The sequence below is a fragment of the Anarhichas minor genome, unplaced genomic scaffold, assembly GCF_050575085.1.
Source record: "Anarhichas minor isolate MPS153535 unplaced genomic scaffold, ASM5057508v1 ptg000023l, whole genome shotgun sequence".
Lineage (NCBI taxonomy): Eukaryota > Metazoa > Chordata > Actinopteri > Perciformes > Anarhichadidae > Anarhichas > Anarhichas minor.
Window position 1 is genome coordinate 9,113,300 of NW_027466469.1, and position 24,957 is coordinate 9,138,256.

Genomic DNA, 24,957 nt, shown 5'->3' on the forward strand with positions numbered 1-24,957 from the left:
TCGATCTCCACTGTTCGCACTTTTCTTCAGTTGCATGTCCCATGGGGAATCCATCATTTATAAAGTATGAAAACACAATCATGAAACGCATAATAGACCAGCTTATTAATCAAGAATACATAAAGCAGCTTTGACAAAGTACAAGTGTCTTTCACTACAGACTAACACTTCACAGGTGAATTTTATGGGTTTTGTTGTAATAAATACATTCAACTTTGTAAGCATTTCAAGTGTGTTTCCCAAGCCAGGTGATTACACTGTCAGGTCGGCTCTGTTGTTCCTCCAATGTGACAAAATCACACTATCAGATACTTGGATGTCTTTCAGTCTAAAACACCGTTCCCTCCATTGCATCAGAACTGTGTGCTGGTCTCTGATAGAGACACAGATAGACGTAATGGCTGCTGCGTGTTCTCTCCCTCGATGGAGGAATCACATGTCAGGCTGACATCTCAGTCTGCGTGATTAATACCAGCTCCTCCCTCACTGACTGTGCTGTATTCTGGTGTAGCTGCAGGAAGAATGTTCCATTAACGTTATATTGTATTACTTAATGGTTTAGAAGGCACAATCATTATATGCTGTTACGTGCCATGTTGTGTTTTTTTCTCTGCTCTCTCACTGCTCTCTCTCCCAATTTTCCAGTCAGGTGCCACCCTTCTCCCTGCCTAGCAGCTGCAGTGTGTGAGCGTACGCGGCTGGGCTCAATCCCCGATTAGTGCCATGGTGGTTACGAGGCCGGGAGATTGAGATAGCCCAGCCCGGTAGGCAAAGTGGCAGCGTTCAAACTGTGTGTGTTGATGCGGTGATCTTCTCTGCTCAAGCCATGTATGCTAGTGTTGGTAGCCTGACCCATTAGTGTGTTCATATGTTGGTGTTTTGAGTTCACTATGTGAATCAGTGTCTTTCCTTTCCTTTTTAAGAAAGTATTTTCACTATTTAGTTTATCCATCCATTGCCTATGACTCTTTTCCCTGGGTTTATTTACACTGTTACTCCCCTCATCCCCTGGACCTTAATCAGGCAACGTAATACATGCTGATAGAAATAATGGATCATTAAGCAAACAAGTGCTCCTGTTAAGTCTGATTGTAATTGGTGAATGCCATCTTTACTAGTTGGATTATATGTATAGTATAAACAAATCAGTGAATACATCCATATTTACAACGTGATCAAACCATTGACTGACTGTCATCATTACTGTCATCAAGCGCCACTGCTAGCAGGACACAAACAGGTAACTACCGCTAGCTAGTTAGCTATGACGATACATTTGATATTTTTATATTAATGGAATTGACATGGAATACAGGTTTAATAACTCACTTGTCGGGACTTAGAAAGGAAAATCAATATCACTTTAATGTCTGTATATTGGGCTGGAGAAAGAAGACGATTAGCTTAGCTTAGCATAGAGACTGGAGGTATAGGGTGAAGTAGGGTGGAGCCTGGCTGATCCAAGGGGGTAATTAACTTACATATATAACTTTAACTTACATACGTAACTTTAACTTACGTACGTAACTTTAACTTACGTACGTAACTTTAACTTAAGTACGTAACTTTAACTTACGTACGTAACTTTAACTTACGTACGTATCTTTGAATTACGTATATAACTTTCACTTACGTATATAACTTTAACTTACGTACAAAAGTTAAGTCTCTTTTTGGCTTATGTGCTGAGAGCAGCGATGGCACAGCATTGTGATTGGGGGAGCTGAGGGGGGCTTGCACGTTAGGCCTGCTAAATGTTTAGCATTATACAACAATGCAGTTCAGAATGAACAAGAATTCAGTAAAAATAAATAAACGCATAGACCACAAAAAGTTTACGAAAACAAACACAAACAAGCAATAACAATCTAAATCATAGTCACCACAGGATGCGTCTGTGGATTTACAAAATACTGCAGCTGTGAGCAAAACAGTAGCCCTGGCTACAGCTCATTCAGTAAGTGACAAGCTGTTGTTTCAGAAACACGGACAGCACTGATTGTTGTCTGTGACATTACAGCTGTTTCTATCTGCTGACTTTGACAAAGAATCATTCATTAAAAGAGCCTCCTCTGCATAAACTGTATATGCTCTATTTCTAGTTGTATGACATCTTTCAAATTCCTTTTGTAGCTTTCACTTTTGAAGATATGTTTCAATCTAAAGATAGGCCCTTTACTGGGAGAGTATCCTGCTTTTTCTTCTTGACTTGAACAGCAGAATCAATACAGGATGGATTGAATTATTGGAGGATGGATTGAATTATTTCAGACAGAATAACACACAGATACATTGATTTTTTTTCTTTGATTTCAATAAGTAGCTGCCACAGTAATAATAATCATAATTTCCTCAAGCAGAACCTGTGCGTGTTAATAAAGACTCTCACGATCTGTTCACCTGATATGAGAACCTGGTTTTGCATGACACTTCTACTAAGGGTAGATAGTGTAAAGTGCAGCATTGGGGAATGTTTCCACTTGTAGCGTAGTGTCCACGCGGACGTCCCAACAAATTGCCAGTACGTAGACATCCGCACAGGGCCTATGCATGCACCCTCTGATGACAACATTTATAACACGTGGACTCTATAGCGGACCCTCACGTGGCTGCAGGAAGTAGAACTTTGCTGGATCCGCAAGAGTAATGAGTGTCCGCATGGCCAAAACTACATCACACCATCAGACACGGCCCTTGGCGGGGGTTCCCTACTGCAGGTTTCCGCCTGTCCGTGCACATCCAACATTTTATAATTACGCAGACACTGATGGGAGCAGAAAATGTGGAACTTTGAGGAGCTTTGAAAATATTGGTTTGCCGCATGGAGTAACCCGAACGGAGTATAAAATACCCAAACGTTTCCTTAGTCACGATTCCACATCATCTCATGTCTGTGCCACCGTCCTTGTAGTGCTGGGCGGTATGACCAAAAATGTGTATCACGGTATTTTGTAAGATTCTGGCGGTTTCACGGTATATCACTGTATTTTTTTTTTCCGCGTTAACGCATTAATTAATTAACACCGAAAACTAACACAAGAACCGCCGGCTAACTGGCCAGCGAGCGGAGAACAGCTGTTTGTGTGGCGTGTCTTCCGTCACCTCCTGTTTCCTTCACTTCCTGTTTCCTTCACCTACATTCCCCTGGGTCCTAAGTCCCTCCAGGTACAGCTTCTTATCACCCTCTATGTACCAACGTACATTTATAACAAATACCACACATATTACGGTAATCAGCGTTGCATATGTGTCTGACCAAAATACCCAAAAAAGCATCCGAGGACCGTAATCGCATACACTCTTCGTATTCCAACACATGTTTTCGGGCTGAGGTGATGGAGTAAATTGCTAGTGTTGCCACCAGAGGCAATAACAGCGGCTCGACAAACTTTACAATATATCGTCTTTTGATCTACATCGGATTTTTTAAAAACAAAAACCTCCAAACAGCAGACACAGCTCCTCTCTTGGGCACAAATTGTATTGGTGCATCTCTGGTCTCTCTTTTCTATTCTTTAATGTAGCGACGGAGCTTCTTCTAGCTGTTAGCAGACTGTTGTGCTAGCGGGCTAGCGAGCTGTACCCTGCATGCCATTCGGCGGTGTAATTTTATAAATGTACAATTATTAGTGTCACAAACTGTTGTGTCGTGGTGTTTTGCCCTGTTAAAGAGCATTAGTTGTGGGTTATTAATTGTTGTTATAAAGTTAGAACCATGATTAGAGGTCCCTCTCAATACCCTTAAGATAACTAGCTCAGACCGTAGCGCTCTTAGCGGCGAACAATATATTCTGCTGCCTGTTGAAGAGCGACAGCAGTTGTTTCGGCTGTGCGAAAAATTGATATCATACGAGAAATTAAAACCGGTATACCGGTATACCGCCCAGCACTACGTCCTTGTATGCTTCCAGTGCACATTGGTATCTTGGCCGAAACGTGCTAGAGCCACATTGCAGTCAGAGCTCAACGTAGCCGCATCCAGTGGACACAGCGGACATGTTTCAGTCGTCTCATGGGTATCTGGCGTAAAAGATGAGCTTCAGCTGCCTTGTTACGGATTGCGTTTTGCACCCTCAACTGCAAACCAAAGTACCTTTCTTCCAACTTACTGTGACAATGTATTAGGCTGAGTCACAGTAAAACCTGTCTGAGTACCGCACGACAACACTGGCTGAAGAGGTCGATGGGTGTAGATGCTGATGGAGGTCTGCAGCTGCTTTCACTACGCGACTGGTGAAGACAAGCCGTAGACAGACCCTGTACTGTCATTGAATTCACAAGGTTCTAGTACAGATAGGTCTTTATTCATTTCACGACTACTTCCATCATGTTTTGTGTGATTATGACTTCAAGATCATTATCCCCAGTATTTGAATGATCATCACGCTTCTCCTTCTCTACAATGACTTCAAGCGCACTGACGCCTTCAGAGCCTTGCCATCTTCAAAGGCCTGCTATACCACAGGGGGCCTGCAGACTCCCAGGTCAGAAACAAACCTACAACAAAGACACAGTATATCTTTAAACATGTCCTGTTTTATGTTTTTTCTTTTACAACCAAACCAATTATTGGTCTAAAATACCTCAGGGTGTGGTAGGTATGGGGATATCACTGAAGGACCACATTAAAGCTGACAGTGAGACGAAACAGTCTTCCCCTATAGAGGATGTCATTCAGTGGTGAGGCTGTGGAGGATCAATTTCTCCTGTGCAACAGATTGTTCTAATAAGAGCTGTGCTGGAGAGTAGCAGGAGGGGAGGGGGACTGGTGCGTCTGTGCCCAGAAGCTGTGCACATATGCAAGGGCTACTACAGCGACATCTATGCTATAATGCCATCCTTCAGCCGCTCCTTTATGTTGCCAACCATGTCTCTCTTTACTTTGGATTTAGCACATTTCATGGTGTCTTTTTAAACCTTTCTGGCATCATCATTCCAGGGTGTCGGGTAGAGGGAGTGAAGAAATATATTTTCAATCAAAAGAGACATCAAGTGGAAATGTGCTGCTGATGCTTTACGTACAGTGAGGTGGTGTAACTATCATTTCACACTGCACTCCATCCATCGCAGTCCACTACCTTCTCTAATAAAAGTGTTTAGGTTTGGATCATCATGTGTGAAATATCCTACTGGCTATAAGGTGAACTGAGTTATATTTCTGCATTCTTAAATATTCGACCAAAAGGCGAGCAGCGACACGGTGCGACTGTGGAAGCAACAGTTGGTGTCATGTGTCTCAGTGTTGCCCTCCAGAAATGGACGATGTATTTAAAACACAGGTTTTAAGTTTCTCGTTCGTCCGACGGATCTTACCTTCTGCTGCCTCCTCGCCATGTCAGTAGGTTGCTTTGCGTTGAACGGATAGGCGATGCAGCGCATCACAAACACATACAGCTGGAGTCTCTTCTTCCTCTCCTCCTCTCTCTGCATCTTCTCCAGGTCCTCCTTCTCCTTGTCGCTGCCCACCGACGGGCTGGGGCTGGAGGGTCGGCCACCGCCGCCACCGCTCCCTCGGCCCCGGGGCTGGAGCCCCCCGTCGGAGGATCGACCCGGTGACAACCGGGCTCCTCCGAGGCTCTTCGGGGCCGCCACCTCTTTGCGCTCCACCTCCACTATCTCATCCCCTTCCTCCTCGCTCGAAGACGGGTCCAACATGCTGGCCGAGGCTTGGGTGGAGAATAACGGCTACCTGCTGCTGCAAAGGTAAAACTGCAAAAGTAGAAAAAGATGCCGATCAGCTTCAGAGCCAGCCACAGAGGGAGAGACCCGGGGGAAGCAGCTGTGGAGACGCAAAACCGGACTGACGAGCAGCTCTGAAGAAGAAGAAAAGCTGCTGTCAGACGAGTCAGTCGCAGCCAGAAAAAAAAGGAAAGTGTTGTAGAGTCTGGTTGGTTGCGTGATTTCCAAGCCTTTCACGTGAAGCAGTGACACATAGGAGGGGTTTATCACGAGAGCCGATGTTAAGGGGGAGGGGTTGCCGGGAGGGACAGCAGGAGGAAACTGTGTTGGTGCTCCGCCGCCTGGGGACAGGAAGAGGCTGGGCTCGGAGCTGACCGCGGTGCTGAAACCCGACCCCCGGCTGATCTGGGACCAGTTTGATCAGGCTGCGAGCATAATAGATGAACTGCCACCTGATGATCCATCTGAGTCAAAAGACGGCAGGCTACAGCACCAGACCGGAATCAACGCGTTTTAACTTTCACAATAAAAGCTTCACCGCTGATTTAATATAAATAAATGATCAAGTGAATGATGACTAAATGATTGTTTTAATGATTGGAAATATGTCTTGATATCTGCCTGTCTGGCTGCTTACTTATACGTAACAGGGGACATAAACTACAGAATTACCTGAATGGCAGACATTTGCAAAAAGAAAAGCAAAAGAAATGCATTCAAAAGAAATTACAAAATGAAAAAGGCTTCCAAATATATATGTATTGAGGACATCTATGATATTTTGATAGACTTCATCTGATTCAACATAGGTATGAGTCCTAAATCCAGCCCCATACCATCCGTCAGGATGTAGAGCTCTCATTATTTTTCATGTTTTACTATTTGTAAAGCTAAATATCAATCAACAGAATACATGAATCCAACACACCAAACACTACAATCTTTCTATATATAATATGGATGTAGTCAGTCAGTTAGTTAGGCTATTTCTTATTTCAATATCACTCTAAGCTCATCCCACACAAGACACATCCATATATCAAAAGTCAAAGATTCCTACACACTGCAAATTACAGTTTTTCTATGATTGCTTAAGCACGATTTTCAAAACAGGGTTCGTTGTGTCAACACACTACACACAATTCTATCTCCTGTATGAATTCATATCTCATTAATGTACATTACTGACTTTGCTTCTTCCCCGGAGTCTTTCTCTCCTCATAGGTTTCCATGGATCGTGGTTATATCTGGACCCTTGTCCTTCCTCCTGCATTGGTCCTGATAATCAGCCATATTGTTAGATTGATGCATGTAAATATATTGACTAGAGAGAGTTGTACTTTACACTGATATTTATTTCTCTCCTCTACGTAAAATCAATCAATACACCAATGCATTTCCAAAGTTTATATTTTGTACTGAATGTCAGATCAGAGTATATTCTAAATAGAATATAGATAAATACACAAAATAATCCATGGAGACAAATAATACACTTTTTTATTTTTTTTAAATGGTAAATGGACTGTACTTGTATTTCTCTTTTCTAGTCTTCCGACCACTCAAAGCGCTTTAACACTACATGTCATCATTCACCCATTCACACCCATTCATACACTGATGACAGGGCTACCATGCAAGGTGCCACCTGCCCATCAGGACTATCTAACATTCATAACCATTCATACACTGTAGGCACAGGGTTAGGGTTAGGTACTCTACCACCTACCTTGAATGGTAGTGTTTTGAAATGTTTATGTAGAGAACTGTGTGCAGTGTGTTGCACAGACTGCCATGTTGAATTGCAAATTGGATTCAAAGCAGAAAATGTGTTTAGAGCTTTGAGACTTGAGCTGAGGTTTTGCTCTCGGAGTGTCAGTTTCAATAATTGTGCTTTATGTGTCAAATTATTGTGTAAGTAAATAAAAAAATGTGAGAAAACACCTGCAAATAGACAAAGGACAAGCAAGTTAAAGTGTTTGTTCAGTGTTCGTACAATGTCACACAATCATGTTTATTTTTCCTACAAGAATATTTGACTAAAGTTGCCAAAGAGCAAAATGCTGCCGAGATCCTGAGCAGGAGGATTGTATCTGTCTTTGACTCTTGCACTACTGTCTGTTCAAAATACCAAACTTGCATTATTAAGTCTGTCTTATGAAATGTGCTATAGAAATAAACTTGACTTCTGTGTACGTTACACTGCTCGTAACTGTAATCAATACATCTTGCTTGAACAGTTTTGGAAACAATGGTACAATAGAGGTTAACAGCACAATAAAGATGTCTTCACCACAACTTAACAATAAAAAGACTGCAAATCTAAAAACCTCAACAATGGACACCTCATTCAGCTACATACAGTAGTTTCCCCATTCAACCACACTATTCTGAAAACTATTAACATTGAAGAAAAGCCTTTCAATGCCAATGGAAGACAGATAGATAGATAGATATGTACTTTATTCATCCTAAGGGGGGAATTTGTAAAAAGACCACAAAGAAGAGACTTTCCTGAACCGCAGGAAAATAAAATGACATTTCAAACCTTCGGCAAAAAACACAAAGAAAACTTCACTGCTGTTTAGATTTTCTTCTCTGTCATAACTTTCTGATTACTTTGAATGTTAAAAAACTGAGAAAGAACATTATCAGCAATCAGAACACAGCAAAACCTCCAGCTCCACTGTAGCTGTAGCATATACGATCAGATAAGCCCGACCTGTTACCTGTGCTACCTTTCAAAGGGAAGTGGATCCACGTGAGAGTACAGCACAGCAGTATACCTCCAGGTGCATAATACAAGATTGGGAGAATGTCTCTTGCCTCCACGCGGCCTGTCGACAGCTAGCAGTGAACAATGCTTACATTGCAAATGACAGCAACAGTGCTGAAAGGGCTAACAGCGTTTAGCTGAGGGGGAACTGGAGGGTCGGGACAGCGTTAACAGCTAACTACCCTGTAAGAGCAGTGTGAAGCGGTGGCTGTGAGTTAACCAGTGGGGCACGCTCACATGTACCAACATGCACTAACATGCCCAGACTAGCTTTGATTACATCAAACATAGAGGGAAAGAGACTTGATTATGTGCTCAAGTAGACATTACTACACTATATCTTTACATAAATAACAGTTGTTTGCTGCTATATTTATGCTCTAAATGTCGAATTTAGCGCCTTAATGTTTGGAATTATGGCTGTAATCTCTGTAGCATAGAATTAAACACAGAGGGAGATTGCATAGTGATTATAGCCGATATCTCATCAGTATCAATGACAGAACAATGATGCAGCATCATTTTCTGGATGCAAATTGTAAGAGTGCTTTGGATAAGAGATGCTGAGTGGGCATGTCCTATGTGAATGCAGCAGTGCCTTTGCTTCATAATTGAGATGTAAAGAATGAGATTTTATAATGTGAAACACTGCCACATCAACTGAACAAATGTAATAATCTGATCAATCCGGCACTGCCTAAATGAAACAGATGGTGTTGTGTAGGAATGTCTGAAGAGACAAGAGAGAAGGATGGAACGTCTGAGAGAGAGGCTATATCAACTGACACATGAATCATTACTCATATACAGTGTTGTTTATGTTAGTGGTCAATATGACTTCCTTCTTCTGCCAAATATTTGCCTATTGGTTCACCCCTCATTCCAACAAGGAAAACCTCAAAACACACACACACACACACACACACACACACACACTTTAATGAAGAAGTTTGTCAATCGTGAGATATTTTGCACCAGCTGTTGTATGTTATGCTGTCCCATGATCAAATAGAGACTTGGCTATGGACAACATCATACATATTACCTAGCAATCATTGCATATCTGTATATAACAAAAGTACCAAAGAAAGAAAATATTAATTTAAGCTCAGTTGGTTACGGTATAGTTTGTTACGCCCCACCCTTATAGCAGCCCTTTGTGGCGAACAACACTCTATCACTGACCCAAATCCACCAAAGAAGACACCTTCAACACAATCAAATCCATGAGTTTTATTAACATGAAAACATAAAAAACAAGACAGTACATAATCCTAGGCTAAGAGGCAGCAAGAGCATCAGTCCTTAGGCTAGAGGCCTCGCCCTTCTGCTGCCGGGACCGGAGCTTTTCAGCACTTCCTCTCAAGGGCAGGGGCAGCTACACCAGGGCAGAGTTACTGGAGAGGGTAGAGGTACAACAGCACAGGGAACGCATGCAGCCTTGATAATGTAGATAACTGTATTTGTGATAGATTACTACTCACTATTTTACCCAAATAAAAACTGAAAACCATTACCGAGAGGGGTATGACTTTTCGATGGCAACATTTTTATTGCAACCACACTGCCAGCACTGTCTGTATTTACGCCCCTGCAGAGTCTCCTGGGGGGGGGGGAGACCTGGACCAGAGCAATGTGGATGAATATAATCAATGCACACAGTCCTGCAAACACAAGCGGCATGAAAAAGTTCCAAAACTACAGTCCAAATTAGATTGTCCCCAATCAGGTATTTGTCTTTTTACTTGAGGGATTTCTTCACAGCCACTATTGACAGGAGGACACTTTGCAGTGACCAATAACATGTTCAATCTCCACATAGAGATGTAAGTATAATGTTTAAAGACTGCCTGGAAAAAATGTGAACCTGTCCTTCAAAGCTGTGATGGGCACCCTGCAGTGGCGTAAGGTATTTGGACCCCAGTGGACACTACTATTACGGGCCCCAGTGGACACTACTGTGACGGGTTAGGGGCTTGAGGGTTTTTAATTCTGGTGCTGGGAACCAGCACCACCTCACACCATCACTACCTCACGCTAGGACACTCCTTGCTCTCACTGATGCCATTTCTTATGTGTGTTGTTCTTTTCTTTCTCATATTTCGAGTTGCAGTTCTGGTTTTCCGGCCCGTGTCGGGTCCGGCGTTGAAAAATGTGTGACTTATAGCCTGGCTCATTAAAGCATAGGTGAAGGGGAGAGTAGTCCCTTTTAGCGCCCGCTCGACTCTGATCACAGAGGCGCCTGTTCTTTAGGGGATCTATTGTACTTATTCGGTGTATCCATTTCCTCCCCACTGCTCTCCGCTGCGCTGTGCTCCAATGTCTGTTACTCTCCAGGCCCACTCTGTACGTTGTGTGAGCTGGGGAATTTAAAATGTGCATACAGGACGCTATACCGTTCCCACTGTTCCCACACTGTAAGAAAAGTCAGTGAATTTTACAGTGAAAAACTGTTAAATCACAACAGTAAGAGACCGTAAATTGTAAATCGGTTATATTCAGTTTATCTGACAGTGAAACACCGTAAATCTATATATCAGCCAAAACAATAATTTGTGCATGTATTTCTTGTATAAAATACATTTTGTCACTGTTAAATGTACTAAACATTGTACTGATAACGGAAATACACCGTAATATGAAAGAAAAATCCATACCGTAATTTTTGCATTTATTACTTTTTAAAAATACATTTGGTTAATGTTAAATGTACGGACCATTGCTCTGCCAATGGAGGTAAAACGCATCATACAGTCAACAGCCAGCCCCGTATTTTTTGCATTTATTATTCGTAAAAAAATCAGTTTGTCACTGTTAAATGTACTAAACATTGTACTGGTAACGGTAATACACCGTAATATGAACAAACATCCATACCGTGATTTTTGCATTTATTACTTTTAAAACATACATTTGGTTACAGTTAAATGTACGGCCCATTGTGCTGCCAATGGAGGTAAAACGCATCATATATTCAACAGCCAGCCCCGTATTTTTTGCATTTATTATTTGTAAAAACATCAGTTTGTCACTGTTAAATGTACTAAACATTGTACTGGTAACGGAAATACACCGTAATATGAAAGAAAAATCCATACCGTAATTTTTGCATTTATTTCTTTTAAAAAATACATTTGGTTACTGTTAAATGTACGGACCACTGTGCTGCCAATGGAGATATGACGCATTATACATTAAACAGGCAGCCTCGTATGTTTTGCATTTATTATTCGTATAAAATACATTTTGTCACTGTTAAATGTACTAAACATTGTACTGATAACGGAAATACACCGTAATATGAAAGAAAAATCCATACCGTAATTTTTGCATTTATTACTTTTTAAAAATACATTTGGTTAATGTTAAATGTACGGACCATTGCTCTGCCAATGGAGGTAAAACGCATCATACAGTCAACAGCCAGCCCCGTATTTTTTGCATTTATTATTTGTAAAAACATCAGTTTGTCACTGTTAAATGTACTAAACATTGTACTGGTAACGGAAATACACCGTAATATGAAAGAAAAATCCATACCGTAATTTTTGCATTTATTTCTTTTAAAAAATACATTTGGTTACTGTTAAATGTACGGACCACTGTGCTGCCAATGGAGATATGACGCATTATACATTAAACAGGCAGCCTCGTATGTTTTGCATTTATTATTCGTATAAAATACATTTTGTCACTGTTAAATGTACTAAACATTGTACTGATAACGGAAATACACCGTAATATGAAAGAAAAATCCATACCGTAATTTTTGCATTTATTACTTTTTAAAAATACATTTGGTTAATGTTAAATGTACGGACCATTGCTCTGCCAATGGAGGTAAAACGCATCATACAGTCAACAGCCAGCCCCGTATTTTTCGCATTTATTATTCGTAAAAAAATCAGTTTGTCACTGTTAAATGTACTAAACATTGTACTGGTAACGGTAATACACCGTAATATGAACAAACATCCATACCGTGATTTTTGCATTTATTACTTTTAAAACATACATTTGGTTACTGTTAAATGTACGGCCCATTGTGCTGCCAATGGAGGTAAAACGCATCATATATTCAACAGCCAGCCCCGTATTTTTTGCATTTATTATTTGTAAAAACATCAGTTTGTCACTGTTAAATGTACTAAACATTGTACTGGTAACGGAAATACACCGTAATATGAAAGAAAAATCCATACCGTAATTTTTGCATTTATTTCTTTTAAAAAATACATTTGGTTACTGTTAAATGTACGGACCACTGTGCTGCCAATGGAGATATGACGCATTATACATTAAACAGGCAGCCTCGTATGTTTTGCATTTATTATTCGTAAAATATTCAGTTTGTCACTGTTAAAGGTACTAAACATTGTACTGGTAAAGGAAATACACCGTAATATGAACAAAAATCCATACCGTGATTTTTGCATTAATTACTTTAAAAAAATATATTTGTTTACTGTTAAATGTACGGACCATTGTACTAATTACAGATATACACCATAATATAGCTAACAGCCAACTCTGCAACTTCTGCAAATATTATCTATTACCCATATCCCTGGTGGAGGCCGCTAAGGTATTCAAAAAGCTCCTTGCTGGCAAGGCGACGGGGGTGGATGAATTCGAACTTTGCCCATTCATTAAGTGGTTTGAAAATCAATGGAAAATTCCAAACACTTTTTGCGTAGTGAACTATGGATTTTTGACCATATTCGGCCTAAATACGCCCAGAAAACAATGGACTAGGAGGCTGAAATTTTCACAGTCAATCGACCTCTGCCCATTCATTAAGTGGGATGAAAATCAATGGGAAATTCCAAACACTTTTCCCATAGTGAACTATGGATTTTTGACCTAATTCGGCCTAATTACCCATAGGAAACAATGGGCTAGGACCCTGAAATTTTCACAGTCAATCGACCTTTGGCCAGAGATCAAGTGGTATGAAAATCAATCGGTAATTCCAAACACTTTTCCCATAGTGAACTATGGATTTTTGACCTAATTCGGCCTAATTACCCATAGGAAACAATGGGCTAGGACCCTGAAATTTTCACAGTCAATCGACCTTTGGCCAGAGATCAAGTGGTATGAAAATCAATTGGTAATTCCAAACACTTTTCCCATAGTGAACTATGGATTTTTTACCCAATTCGGCCTACATACCCATAGAAAACAATGGGCTAGGACCCTGAAACTTTCACAGTCATTCCACCTTTTCCCACAGATTAAATGGTGCGAAAAGTTGAAAATTGACTGTTTATTTCACCCAACAGAAAGGATTCTAACCCAATGGTACTTATGATCCGAAATGGCCTTCACCAGTCTTTTCTCTCAATTTTTACACTTTAAATCAAAGTAGAAATTTGAATCCTTTTCCTGTTTAAAGAGGGGCTAGTGAATATGAATTCCCCCAAATTTTACGGTCGTAGCTGCAAGTTAAGGTACCCAAACACAGCCCCAAAGGTCAAAATTGAGGCATATAGCCTTATTTTTCGGCTTTTTTTGGCAAGTGAGAAACGGGCCATTAAATCTTAGTGAAAGGTTGAAACTGCCTGAATTTTGTATTAATCATTCCCCTGTGATAACGTAATGCAGGATCTAAAGCAAGATCTCTGCAGACCCTTGGGAAAGCTAACTTCTGTTAGCAGCATGCTAATGACTTGAATCCAATTGAGCCTTTAAGAGGGTCCTCTTTTGTCCATCATATGTGAATATTAGGACAATAAGCCATTTACAAGTGTTTTCAAATGCACCCAACAGAGATGATTCGAACCAGATGGCACCAGTTTTCACCAGTCTTTTCTCTAACTTTTTATACTCTAAATCAGGGTAGAGATTTGACTCCTTTTCTCCTTCAAAGAGGGGCTCGTCACCATTACCTACCTATAATCTGGACTTCGTAGCTGCAAGTTAAGGTCCCCAAAAACAGCCCCAAAGGGCTTAATTGATGCCTTATTCCCTGAGTGGATTTTTTGACATATGCAAGAATGGCCATAATCTCTCAAATATGGGTCCCAGAACCCACAGATTCTGGACACACATTGTGGACTAGGCCTACAATGAGGTCACCTGAACAGAATTCCTCTAGATTATCTAGAAAAGATTTTTGCCTGTATGACACTCAGACCTCAGCATGGTGTACACGTCCTTAAGGCGTACACCCTGTTGTACTCTTGGTGAGATCAGACCAACTTTTACTTCTAAAGATGTCAGAGCCCTGCTTTTTTAATATGTTGTAGACTTGTTTGAAAACTCCAGAGTTACCTCTTCTTGTGGACAGTCGTAAACGCATACGTTTAGAAACGATGACATAAACACCCACGTTGTCTTTACTAGCAGCTGTTGTTCAGTTAAAGTCTGCATTTCTGCAGAGGAAGCAGCTGTTATTGGAGCGATTAGCGAGCAGCGTGTCCAGCGACGTTAGCAGACCTACGGAGCAGCCCCGTCTGAAGTCACGTTAACCTAATTCATGATATAGATTAGACCACATGGGATCACCTTTCGGTTTGTTTTTTTCCACATGGAACTATACATTCTGCCATTTCTCCTCGACTCTTTCCGCTTTGAGTCACTCAGCAGTGATTGTCAGAGCTAGCTGCACCACAAACAAACAGTCGGTTTGGACACCTGCATTTACTTTGACAGTCTTTTATGTTACAAACACTGAAGCGCATTCAAAAAACATTTGTTTTTTTGTCGATCATTACAGGCTTACATTTATGATTGTATTCAGAGCTGAACTCAAAACATTCGAGGCTTAAGACCTGGCAAAATGATCTTGCTACGCCACTGGTACACGCAGGAAATATTGTCTAACTCGTGCACGCAGTGTCTCATGGTCACAGAAAGCACGGCCGCGGCAACTAGAGTCCTGCTAGTACCCTCGACGTGCGTGAAGGTGCGAGGGCCCGATCAATGTTGCTTGCATTCATTATTTGTAAAAAAGACATTTTGTCAAGGTTAAATGCACTAACCATTGTGCTGTTTTTGTAAATACACTATAATATATAAAATATAACACTGCAGTTTTTGCAGGTACTATTAGTAAAAAGAAATACATTTTGTCACGGTTAAATGTACGAACCATTGTGCTAATAATGTAAATATACCATAAGATAAATTTGAAGGCCAACACTGTAATTTTTGAAAGACATTGTCAGTTTCAACAGTCAGAACTAATATTTAACCAACAAACAAAACAATAAGTGCTAGATGCAAACTAGTCTGCTTATTCAAAGCAGTAGAGAGTAACCTTCCATACGTTTTCCTTGTTTTGTAATCCTTTTTTGCAGAGCATAAGTTGCATCTCACCCCTCACCCCATCCCCCACCTCTCTTTTGATCTCTGTTGGTTAGTATTTTGTAACATTGCAGGTGCTTGCAGGTGCAGATCTCGCGACAGTTTCAAGGCACCCTGTGACATCTATTCCTAATGTGTGTGCAGTGCACCCTATATGATCATACTGTTTCACTGTTTAGCGATTCCCTCATGACACTTTAAGACCAACAGGTGCCTGTCTCAGTGAATAACCTGACCAAATGTGGTGGGAACACAGAGAGACAGACAGACAGAGAGAGAGAGAGAGAGTGAGAGAGAGAGAGAGAGGGACGGACGGACGGAGGCGGCAGTGATCAGACCTACACAACAATTTAAAAAAAGCAACGGTTGGAGGCTGAACTTTTGAACTCATTTCAGCGCCTTTTCTGCGCGCTCAGGCAGCACGTTACTGATGATCAACGGCCTGACTCCTGGAAACACAACACTTCTTCTGAAGGTAAGCATGTCAGCTAGCTAACGTTACATTTGAATTTGAGGCTTTGTTTTCTGCAGTTTTGTGTCGCCCTTGCAAAAACGAGTCATTCAACGTTAATAGTAAGTTCACTTAGCTATCTAAATGAGTTGAGAGTTTACTTTTCGTGGATGTAACATGGGTTATGGGTTTCTGTGTTAAACATTAGCTAGCTTACTTTACCAAAGGTTTGCTAGGAAAATGTTTAGTTGTCATTTCTGTGGCAAGTCAGTTAAAGCTAAAACATCGAGGGGTTATGTGCTTCATTGCAAACTTCATAGTGATGAACCACGTTGTTTATTTAAGTGCGTTGAAGCTGGTTGCAAGCAGACCTTTGTTAGATATGGAGCTATAAGGCTCATTTCTACCAGAGGCATAATGGTAACCTATCAGCTAACGTTACAGCTAAGCTAACGTTACTGTTGGGACGGCTGTTAACTTTACCGCTTATAAACTGTCTGTTAACGTTACCGCTTATAAACTGTCTGTTAACGTTACTGCTCATAAATGTGCTATGTCTGTTAACGTTACCGCTCATAAGTGCGCCATGTCTGTTAACGTTACCGCTCATAAATGGCTATGGCGTTATTTGAAAGCACATGTCCAGACACAAAGTAGCTAATTATTAAAGTGAGTGGATGGTCAAATGTTTTCACGGTCAGATCTTCATTTACTGCCCACATGCCACGGAGACACAAATAGCAGACAGCAGTATTAGTGACATGTACAGAGAATCTGCTTCTCCTCAGTCATCAGCTGTTCCAACTGAATCACATGACTGTGGCCCTCACCTGCATGACTCAGAAAATGTTATAGAGACCAGCACAGATAAAGGTGATATGGATATTTCTGAAAACTTCAGTGATCTTTTTCTCTGTTTATTCTACTTGAAATTGCAGGGACAGTTTCTACTACCTGCTTGGACCAAACTAACTTCACTGTTTAAAAATGACACACCAATATCAGATGAGGACATCAGCAAAGTTTGTGAGTCTTTGAGAATTTGATCTTTTCTCTGCATGTCATAGAGGGCCAATGAGGACAGCATACTCAAGAGCTCAGTCTTTCAAAAAAGGGTTCAACTATGTGGAGCCTAAGAAAATGTTTTTAGGACGAGATGAGAACAGGACTGATATGTTTTCATATTATGTGCCTGTGAAAGAGACTTTAACCCTTTAGGCTCTGCAAAGACAATACATAAAATATTAGCTGTCTATGTATCTGATGATAATTTGCCAGTTCATGTAAGGTCTGACACAAACCACATGTCACTTGTTTTATTGTGTAGAGAGAAAGATTTCAAAACATTTGTGTTCTCTGAATTACTAACAGACTTGAAGGATTTGGAGGAGAACGGGATCGTAGTATCAGATGAAACAGTAGTCAAAATAACCTTATATTGCATTGCAGGACATAATTTGGGCTCTCATGGCATTGGTGCCTTCACTGAAAATTTCAGTCACTCGCAATATTTCTGTAGGTACTGCCTAATAATCCGATCTGAATTTCAGGGTGACGATCCAAATCTGTGCGGAGCAGAGCGCACCATTGACAGCTACAACTCTGCTGTTGATCGCCTCCAGACCCAAGATAAACCAGATGTGGAAGGAGTAAAGTTCAAGTCAGTATTCAATTCTTTGAAATACTTGAATGTCTGTCAAAAGAAAGACAATTTGTTCCAGTGCTTTTGTGAAACTTCTAGGTCGAAGGCAGGTGGCATTGCTAAGAAGAATCTCCTTTAAAGTAAGTAAATTGTACACATATCTAACAAATATCTGAACATTTTAATTGGTACAAGAGCAGTTTGTGCAGATAATTAAGACAATTTACTCTAATCTTGCAACATTGAATTAATTTGCTCCTGCCACCTTTCAGACATTGCATTCAAACTCTAGTGGTTGTGGACTTGGATGGGAACAACTTGCTGGCTTTTATGACAACCAGGAAAACGGTGGGATTTTAATCCATTTAAATGCCCAAAGCAAGCAGTTGTTTTTTTTACTTTTAAAGATGATTTTTTTGTCATTCGTGTTTTATTGGACAGCAGAAGTAGAGAGACAGGGACCACAGTGGAGTGAGAGGGGATGATCTGCAACACATGGCCCAACGGGAATCAAACCTTTGTTGCTGCGATAACAATATGTGGTACGGGCTAAACCAGGTGAGGCACTGTTTTTATTTTTGAGTGTGAATTTAGCCATTTCATTTTAATTTGCAACCTTTGCATTGAAAAGAGTAAAAGTTGATGCTTGACATGATTTCATCTTTCACTTAAGAGGATGTATGTCCACCCCTTGTCTTTTTTCTCTTTATTCTTTCTTTCAGGTGTGATTACGACTACCAGCGGTTGTACTTCAGATGGACCTCATCACCCTCTTTGCTGTCCTACTAGTGTAACCTTATGATCGGATACATACAAGTGTTGTCAAGGATAAACAGAGGTAAGTTGTTGTAAAGTTCAATGTATGTTCATTTAACAAGAGAAGGCTTTAGGGTCTTCTATTTTTGTAAGCACTGTTTAGCCATTTCATGTTCAAACAGTGTATGCATGTATTGTTGATGTTAAGTACTGCATAAAACTAGGCATTTCATGATCCAATGTGATTTTAACTTCTTGCCAGAATAACCTTTTTTGACATACTGTGAATTTATTTTGACTTTATTGACATACCATACGTATTATGGCTATTTCTTATTCATGAATCATATTTGTAGCTTGACCGTTTTATGAAATCTTTAACCCTACTCTTTGTTTACCCTTTGGTAAGTTTGTTCTGTTTTACCCTCTTTAATGTTTTGTGTTTTTATAGTTTGATTGTTTTTTGTGTGAAGTATGAGAACCATTTTGCAACTGTGTAAGTGCTATATAAAGTTATATTATTGGTGATGTTACTGTTATTATTATTGTTAGTATTGTTAATGTTTTCTATGTTGTCTTTTTTTCTGGCTGGAAGATCATGCTAGCCCACAGCGAACACCAGATTGACTTGTGAGTCTTCAAGCAGAAATTATGACAACACCTGCCTAAAGTTCCAGTTTCCTGAACAGCATACCCTGTCTGTATGAGACTCTGTCCCACCTGTCTTCAGTCAAGTCTGGACCCAATGACTCAGACACCAGTCTTGTCAAGGCTAATTAGAGGTAAGCAGTGCGATAGGTGCAACTCAAACTTCACTCAATCAATCATCCTCAGGTGCACGGTCTGAGCCAACCGCTTCATGCAAACATAGATGAAACCACTGGAATATAGTTTTGTATTAGTACTATTTGTTTTTTAGTGCTCTGAACTGATATCCCCCTTACATTACGTTTCACGTAGCAGTAAAATGTCATTAATTCTGTGTACTATCTTTCCAAAATCCACCCAAAAGGGGTTTGCACCTGTGTCTTTGCACCCAAGTGGGCCCTACAGTGCACTCTTATGTTTATTTGATGGTAAATGCTGGGGGTCATTGTTTCCTATTGAACTGGGTCTCCGCCATACAGTTTGATTTTTGTTAACGAGAAGGCAGTTATATTAGCTATTGTACACTGAATAGCTCAGTTATTCAAATGCAATACAACTCAACAACAGGATACAGCTTACTGTATTCTAGTTTCTCTATTTATTTTGCAACAGTAATGTAATTGATTTTAGAGATATTTAAAAGGTCTTAAAAGTCATTGAATTAAAAAAATTAAAACAAAAAATGTAGAATTGATGGAATTAATAAGATGTGCAGATACCCTGGTTGTATCAAACATGATGATTGTCTTTACACTGTGTGCACAATTAAAAGGCAAGTTGTATTTTTGAGTATTAATTGTATTGAACAACTACAGAGCTCTCGGTCAATCCAAAATGTTATAAACCTCAAACCTGAATATTTAATAAAGTAAAAGTGAGGTTTTGGCTTTCTTAGGAGAATATATATGTGTGCACAATTATTATGCAACTAAATGAAAAATGTTCCCATCTCACTTGTTTATTTTTATCTGTTAAAGTGAGAATAATAAACAAACAACTCAAAATTTACAAATAAACGTTATTGATATTTAAAAAAAATAAAATAATCTGTGACACTATTATTTTTTATTAAGTATAAAGTGCTGGTTTCTTCTAGGTCATTGGAGCTCAGTTTAACAGCAGAAGGCAGTAAATGTTTCTGTAGGCATCATGTTGAAGCACTGCATCAATCTAACTTTGCCTTTGTTTCTGTTTTTGGGTGCAGAGAGGATCATTCCAGTCCACAGTGAATACCTGATGGTCAACATACGAGTCCTCAAGCAGAACTGGTGAAAATACACGCTTCATGTTCCAGCTTCCTGAACTTCATGTCCATGTGAGACGCTATACCATGTTGAGTGCCCTCTTCAGTCAAGTCTGGACTCAGTGACTCATTACTCTTGATCAACTCAGGGCAAGTGGCTAATCCTTTCATGTTTATTCATGGTTATCCTTCATATATATATGGACACATGCTGTTTCTTCAAGATCTCAACACTGCTTTGTGAGTATATTGTACAAGATATTGTATCAGTTCAACCTGTTTTTCACAGAGAATGTTAGTTTCTTAAGGTATATCAATGATGGTCTGTACCTTGATTTACAATCTGCTTTATTTGATATTTCCTTTGTAATTTACAATAATCAGAAGTTGACTGAAATCTATGCCAACCAATTGTATTACGTTCTATGTTGTACCGTATTTTTGTACCGTGATGTCTTATACATTGTCACTATATTTTTTACGGTAAAGTTCTGGCAACCACAGCTGCCGGTAATTTACCGTTAAGTTGCATTTTTCAATAAAATGCCGTAATGTATCATACAGTTGTACTGTGTTTTTTACTGAGAAAAACTGTAATTAGCTTCACAATATAGTTGCTGTTTATAAGGTTATTTACCGTAAACACGTTTATAACATGGCTGTTATTTCTAAAGCAAATTACCGTAAACAGGTTTATGAAATCTGTTTTTTTTATAGTAATTTACCGTAAACAAAAAACAGTTCTCAACTGTGAAATCTACGGTTGCAAAAATAATATACCGTGATGTATTATACATTCTCACTTCATTTTTTACGGTGAAGTTCTGGCAACCACAGCTGCCAGTAATTTACCGTTAAATTGCATATTACCGTAAACAGGTTTATGAAATCTCTTATTTTTTATAGTAATTTACCGTAAACCAAAAACAGTTCTCAACTGTGAAATCTACGGTTGCAAAAAATATATACCGTGATGTATTATACATTCTCACTTTATTTTTTACGGTGAATTTCTGGCAACCACAGCTGCCGGTAATTTACCGTTAAATTGCATATTACCGTAAACAGGTTTATGAAATCTCTTGTTTTTTATAGTAATTTACCGTAAACCAAAAACAGTTCTCAACTGTGAAATCTACGGTTGCAAAAAATATATACCGTGATGTATTATACATTCTCACTTTATTTTTTACGGTGAAGTTCTGGCAACCACAGCTGCCGGTAATTTACCGTTAAATTGCATATTACCTTAAACAGGTTTATGAAATCTCTGTTTTTTATAGTAATTTACCGTAAACAAAAAACTGTTCTCAACTGTGAAATCTACGGTTGCAAAAAAGATATACCGTGATGTATTATACATTCTCACTTTATTTTTTACGGTGAAGTTCTGGCAACCACAGCTGCCGGTAATTTACCGTATATTACACAGAATTTTTTTTACAGTGCAGGTTAAAATTGTCATGGGGACAAGGGACAGGCCAGACAGCCGCATTACGGCTTGTTGCCGCTAAAGGTGCCGCCGACCCCCGCCTTGATACTTCTAAGGAAGCGCTTCAAGTACCCCCTGAGCCTCAACGCACCAAAGAGGGTGCTGGTGGCAGCTCCTCTACATGCCCCAAGAAGGTGCAGATTCTGTGAAAGCGGATCAGCTGGGACTTGATGAGACCTCTGTACGTGTGCTCGGGGTGGTAGCTGGACTTGTGAAGGAGTGCGTAGCGGTCAGTGTCCTTGAAGTATACCTTTGTGGCCAGTGTTTTTTTGCTGGTCGCTGGAGTCCCGGAAGAAGACCCGTGTATCAAGGAACTCGACCGTGTGTTTCTGTATGTTGTGCTTGTGTTTGATTCTGGGCTGATGTGAATTGAGTGTATCCAAAAATGTGTGGAAATCCTGTTCTGTGTTGTTCCAAAGGCCGAAGGTGTCGTCCAGGTACCAGAAATACAGGAGGGGTTAGGCTTGGGTTTTAAGGAATGCCGTTTCTTCCCAGTGTGTCAGGTAGATGTCAGCATACGATGCTGAGTATTTACGGCCCATTGCACGCCCACACAGCTGGAGATAGTGTTTGCTGTTAAACTCAAAATCGTTCCTGGTGAGTGTGATCTGAAGTAACTGTAACATTACACTGTCTGGTCTGGATGTTTATTAGAGATGTTCTGAATGGCTACAAGGCCGAGTGGTGTTTCTATGCTGGTGTATAGGGAGTCTACATTGAAAAGAGGAAGGTGACTGGGTCTTTTATTTTGTTAACAAATTCATGTGTCCTTGAGATAAATGGGGTGAAGTTTGTAAAGTGGGTTGATGAAATGGTCGATGTATTCTGTTGTTCTATATGATTCAGAGTCACGGTCGCTGACGATGGGACGGCCGACTGTCACAACAGAGGGGACGGTCCAAGTCTCAGGAGGCTTATGGATGTTGGGGAGGAGGTAAGAGGCGAGGCCTGGGCTCATCTGGACCATCCAGATATTTCTTGTCTTGCATTGATATGTTTGTTATGATATAGGGTATGTGTGATGTTTCTTATGAGTTGTGAAATGTGTGTAAGCGGTCTATAATATGTGCTGTTAACTGTCTGTTAACTTCTAAAATGTAGTTATATCTGTCTTGTAAAACTATTTGTCCCCCTTTATCTCCTGGTTTAATGTGTTTGCTGTTACCTAGTGATTTGATAATGTGTTTATGTTCCTGACTAATGTTGGGTTGTGCATGTGTCAGGGGGCGCCATTGTGTAGGTGTTTGTAAGGTTTTATGGATTAACTGTTATTTCTGGTGAAATAGTGTCTGAATTCGGTTCCCAACAGGACGGTCAGGTGAGGGGCACAGGCTCTCGCCTCTTTCTGCCCCGTTGAGTTTGGCATTGATATGATGGAAGGTGGCTTCGAGGTAACTGTCTATCTGAATGTGTGGGTGTCTGAATGTTGGGATACGGGAGAGGTTCGAGTCCCCTATGATCAGGGTCGTGTTCCGTACCTCCAGCGACCAGTCCTGCAATTTCCTAAATGTGCGGGGGTGTGCGTGTGGTTCCGGCCGTCCTGGGGAGCCAGGTGGTACCGCTGAGCCCCTGCTGGAGTTTGAGGTGGACAAATCAGGTGTTAGGGGTGAAGTCAGCTCGTCGCTTTGTATTTCTCCCTTCATCATCATGGCTTTATTGTCCACCTCTGTGATTGCTTTTGTGTCAGCGGGCTCAGCAGCACACAGCTCTGGCTCCCTCTGCTGTTGGTGTGGTGTATCTGCAGATGGAGAGGATGAAATGATGTTACTACATGGGAGAGCAACATCGCTGACTGAGGGTACATCCCAAGTCTCTTAATTCTCGTTTCCTCGCTCTTCGCTCCTCGCTTGAACCGGAAGTTGTTCTGCGCCTCCATATTGACGGCCGTCCCAAAGCTCTTATTTAGCTCTGAGGATCGAGGATCGAGGAGAGAGGAGGGATCGCCGAGGAGCCATGAGCGAGGAACCACGAGAACAGACTTACAGGAAGTCTTTTAACGGCCGACACGCCCCCTCATTGTTCATCAGTCATGTGATTGGACGCTGCAGCCGATCGGACTGATGAGATTTTTTCAACACGTAAACAGTGAAGACAGATCACAGATTAAACTCAAGCTTTATATTTGATTCGTTTTCTGATTCAACATCTGGTTTAAATAAATGTTCATTGTAGACTGAACAACAAAAGGACCACAAACAACTTTCTACATCTATTAGAAAGATTTGTGTTTTCATGATCTGAACTTTTATTATGGAAACAATTAAAGTCAGAGGGAACTGGGGAGACGAAACACTTTATATATATATATATATATATATATATATATATATATATATATATATATATATATATATATATATATATATATTTATAGAGAGAGAGAGAGCTGGAGAGACGAAACACTTTTTACATCATTTATCATCATTTCATTCAGTCACGTGAGGCTGTTCATTCCTGAGTGTTTGATGAGTTTTATCATTTAAGAGAAACAATAATCATATTCTGGGTTATTTAATAATGACGTCATAATCTGAATTTCAAAACGTACAGACGCAAATAATTCATAAATAAGACGATCGCATTCCGCTGGTAGAAATGGATCCTGTGCTTATGAACAGAACACAGGACACAGTTTGTTAACAGACTACAGAGAGAAACACCTCTACAGTGGTGATTACTGTGTGTCTTTATTAGTTATTAGTATTATTAGTTACTATTATTAAGTACAGTGGTGATTACTGTGTATCTTTATTAGTTATTAGTATTATTAGTTACTATTATTAAGTACAGTGGTGATTACTGTGTGTCTTTATTAGTTATTAGTATTATTAGTTACTATTATTAAGTACAGTGGTGATTACTGTGTGTCTTTATTAGTTATTAGTATTATTAGTTACTATTATTAAGTACAGTGGTGATTACTGTGTGTCTTTATTAGTTATTAGTATTATTAGTTACT

General features: G+C 40.1%; 1 protein-coding gene and 1 long non-coding RNA gene across 3 annotated transcripts in view; one reads left to right on the forward strand and one right to left on the reverse strand.

Moving 5' to 3' along the window:
• LOC142955479 (calcium-dependent secretion activator 1-like) overlaps positions 1 to 5,655 on the reverse strand; it is a 228,111-nt gene extending 222,456 nt beyond the window's left edge. Inside the window, exon 1 of the mRNA XM_076097001.1 lies at positions 5,314 to 5,655. Coding sequence (XP_075953116.1) covers positions 5,314 to 5,655 — 342 coding nt within the window. The remainder of the gene's footprint in view (positions 1 to 5,313) is intronic.
• A 7,227-nt stretch (positions 5,656 to 12,882) lies between these two features.
• Positions 12,883 to 21,065, forward strand: LOC142955473 (uncharacterized). Of its 2 annotated transcripts, none has more exons than XR_012955857.1 (9): positions 12,883 to 16,241; positions 17,156 to 17,243; positions 17,768 to 17,877; positions 17,959 to 17,999; positions 18,132 to 18,207; positions 18,301 to 18,417; positions 18,582 to 18,697; positions 19,211 to 19,397; positions 20,468 to 21,065. It is a non-coding gene; the product is annotated as an uncharacterized LOC142955473 (long non-coding RNA). The 2 variants fall into 2 exon arrangements; XR_012955858.1 differs by having other exon boundaries at positions 12,884 to 16,241; positions 18,304 to 18,417.
• Positions 21,066 to 24,957: the final 3,892 nt, after the last annotated feature.